General features: G+C 62.2%; 1 protein-coding gene across 3 annotated transcripts; it reads right to left on the bottom strand.

Moving 5' to 3' along the window:
* Window positions 1–999: 999 nt before the first annotated feature.
* On the bottom strand, window positions 1,000–2,622 carry LOC110583052 (cysteine and histidine-rich protein 1-like). 3 transcript variants are annotated; one of them, XM_021693117.1, is made up of 3 exons: window positions 2,419–2,622; window positions 2,001–2,283; window positions 1,000–1,795 (listed from the first exon to the last, which is right to left on the bottom strand). In XM_021693117.1, the coding sequence occupies exons 2-3, from the start codon at window positions 2,091–2,093 to the stop codon at window positions 1,310–1,312; spliced, it is 579 nt and encodes a 192-aa protein (XP_021548792.1). In that variant the 5' UTR covers window positions 2,094–2,283; window positions 2,419–2,622; the 3' UTR covers window positions 1,000–1,309. The 3 variants fall into 3 exon arrangements, with proteins under 3 accessions (XP_021548792.1, XP_021548783.1, XP_021548800.1); XM_021693108.1 differs by having other exon boundaries at window positions 2,424–2,622; XM_021693125.1 differs by lacking the exon at window positions 2,419–2,622 and adding an exon at window positions 2,341–2,365 and having other exon boundaries at window positions 2,001–2,121.
* Window positions 2,623–3,030: the final 408 nt, after the last annotated feature.

Genomic DNA, 3,030 nt, shown 5'->3' with positions numbered 1-3,030 from the left:
CGGCCACCGACCCCGGCGCGGCCGCCATCTTTGTTTTCGCTGCGCGCTCCCCCTGCCGCCGCCACCGCCCCCTCGGTCTCCCAGTCACGTGATCGTGTGGGACCAATGGGAGCACCGCTCAGGACTAGACGGTACGTCCGTCAGACCCAATGGGCGCGCAAGGACGCCCAAGGGCCCGCCCCTGCAGGAAGTGGGCAGGAAGGGGGCGGGGCCCAGGGCAACCTGCGGAGGGGCGCGCGCCCGGGGCGGGGAAATCCTGGGTTTGGGGGCGTGCGCGCCGCTTCCGGTCCGTCAAGGGTGCGGCCCACAAGCTGAAGGCCCCTCGGATGGTGGGCATTCCTGGGCGCCCCCACGTCGGGTGTGCTTGCGCCTTTGTCCTCCAACACAGGTTTGCGTGCACGCCAGGAGAGAAACCCTGCCGGCCACTCCTGTCCTCTTGCGTGGGACCAGGTGTGCTTCCACAGCACCCAAGCATAGCTACTTCCCGAGAAAGGGCTCCGGACCCCGAATTTAAACCACCGTCCTGCCTAATCCCGGGGTTGGAAACTGAAGAGGGGTCCACTGTGGAAAGTGAGGGTCTTGGAAAATCAGGACTTGCCTTGCATAGGCCTGAGGGCAAATGAGTACATGTCAAGTCAGCTCTGAGAGGGAATATTAATTTCTGAGGACAGCTGTAATACAGGTATAGTACAGTCCTCCTGTCTCCACCCCAACCGGCAGCCGGTGAAGGTCACTGTCCTGGAGGGCCACCTGCCAGGCTGTACAAGGATATTCAGAGCTCGACCATGTCACAGAGTCCAGGACTAGGTCTTCTCAGTCTAGGGGCCCTCCTGACAAGGGTGCCATTAGGAGGTCAGGCTGAGTGAGGCCCCAGGGCTAGTTTCAGGACATCCCTTTTTTTTGCACAAGGAAACCAGTTGCTGCGCTGGAGCTTTAGAAAGCTCAGTGGAGGACCCCTCGATCCTTTTCAAGAATGGGCAGATTCCATACTCCTGCTGTATCCCTAAGGTTTATTGGAGACCAAGCCTCTCTCTGGACCCAAAACCACAGCCCGACCAGCATCAGGCCCCAACATGTGCCTGGGGCCCCATCTCCTTCATTCTGGTCTAGGCGAGTGCCCACACTCAGCCAGAGGGACAGTGCCCAGACTCAGGGACCTGAGCATCCTGACCAAGGCATCCATCACCCTGCAGCAAGCTCTCTTTGGGAGGCAAGGGAGTCCATCCTAGGGGAAGAGGCCCACAGGAGCAGGCCTGTGGGAGTGGGACGTGTAGCCAGGGCAGAAGCCCCACCTTGCTGTCTCCAAACATCACTCCCACTGCAGGCGCTGTGTGTGCAGGGCTTGGTGGTAGGCCCAACTGCCTGCAGCCAGGGCCCAGCGACAGACGTCCTCCTTTGGTAGCAGCAGCAGTCTCTCTTCCTCTAGCCGGCTCAGGAGGCCTGCAGCACCCAACATTGCACCCCCCCACATTCCGTAAGTGTTGGCTGTGAAAACGGCCACAATGAGGATGGTTACTGCAACCACCAGCACCACTGCCTGACTAGCCACAGAGCGGCCCTCAGCACCAAGGTGGTCACCAGCCACTGCTAGCACCATCCCTCCTCCCAGGAGCAGGTTGGCAGAGGAGCGGTCCCCATTCACCCAGTGGAAATCGAAGGCCAGAAGGGGCAGGCCAATGACAGTGGCCACCCAGGCTCCAGCAAGACAGTCTTCATCTGTGCCCAGCCCTGGGGCCAGCATGGTGGCAGAGGCCATGGCCTGGAGCAGGAAGCCAGCAGCGGCCCCTCGACTTGCCTGTCAGCACAAAGATAGGAGGAGGTGTGGGAAAAAAGAGGCCAGGACCTTCCTTTAAGCAGGGAAAGGTCTGGGGGTCTCATGCAACCCTGGCCCTCAGATTCAACCTCCCACCACCCTCTCTGTGATCCGGGTAACTGGACCTCATGGAGGTCCTTGCAGTTTGGAAGTGGGACACATCCCTGCCCCACCCCAGTGTACTCACCTGGGCAGTGCGCACGGCTGCATGCAGAGACACCACTCCCAGTGCCAGGTGGGACAGGGTCGTGCTCCACTCACTCCAAGGCTTGGGGGCCATGGCACCTCGGGTGGTAGTGAATGTGAAACTGGAAGGGGATCCAAAACGTTGGAGAGGAAGAAAACGCAGAAGCCGGCGACCAGGAGCCCTAAAGGCGACTCTCCTGGACTCCCAGGTTGCAGAACCCCATTTCTAAGTGTTGGGATAGGCTCATCGAAACTTTCCGGAGCCCTGGGACCACTAGACGCAACTGTGGGGAAGAAGAATCTAGTTAGGCCGGGAAAAGACAGGAGAAAGCGAACCTGACCTGGGTGGGCGTGAGTTCTGGGGCCCTGGAATCCAAGTGGGGGTGCCGGGCCTCGGGGAGAGTCGCGCGCAGGCCCACTCGACCTGGTTCCTGCGCTCGGGGAGGCGCCGTCTTCGGAACCTGGCCTGGAAGGAGCTACAGCGCAGGCCCTCAGCGGCGTCTGAGCTGCGAGACCCCGACGCAGCGGCGAGCTGTAGGCCGCAGTCGCCCACTCCGCCGCCCGCCGATCGCTCGCTCGCTTGCAGGCTGCTGCCGGGTCTCCAGCTTCAGCCCAGCGTTGGCCTGACGCGAACCAACGAGAGGAGCGGAGGCTAGAGCGGTAGGAGGGCGGGGCCTGGGGAAGGGGGCGTTCTAGGAGAGCCAGACGAGGTTGTGAGGGCGGAGAGGGTACTAGGAGGAGGGAGCTCTGTCCCACGATTGGGGTATGATACCCAAGTGCTTTGGAGGGATCTGTGGTGAGGGGAGGGGCTGTGAAGGGAAGGGCCAGTAAAAGGGGCGGGTTGAGGGCGGAGCTGTGAAGGGGAGAATGGGCTGTGAAGGGTGTGGGCGGGGCTGAGAGCGGTGTGGGCGGGGCTGTGAAGGGGTCTGGGCGGGGCTGAGAGGGGGAGTGGGTCTGGGCGGGACTGGGCGGAGCTGGGAGTGAAGGGGCTGTTGCAGGGGGCGGGGCTGTGACGGGGTCTGGGCGGGGCT

This window comes from Neomonachus schauinslandi, unplaced genomic scaffold (genome assembly GCF_002201575.2).
Source record: "Neomonachus schauinslandi unplaced genomic scaffold, ASM220157v2 HiC_scaffold_1750, whole genome shotgun sequence".
In the NCBI taxonomy this organism is placed as follows: domain Eukaryota; kingdom Metazoa; phylum Chordata; class Mammalia; order Carnivora; family Phocidae; genus Neomonachus; species Neomonachus schauinslandi.
Note: the sequence above shows the minus strand (reverse complement) of the source record. Positions and strands in the feature narration are given on the sequence as shown.

Excerpts from the sequence above, each read along its gene's own strand:
- LOC110583052 (XM_021693117.1), bottom strand. The coding sequence starts at position 2,093 with ATGGCCCCCAAGCCTTGGAGTGAGTGGAGCACGACCCTGTCCCACCTG. Across the intron at positions 1,796-2,000 it reads CAGCCGTGCGCACTGCCCAG|GCAAGTCGAGGGGCCGCTGC; the intron begins GTGAGTACACTG and ends TTGTGCTGACAG.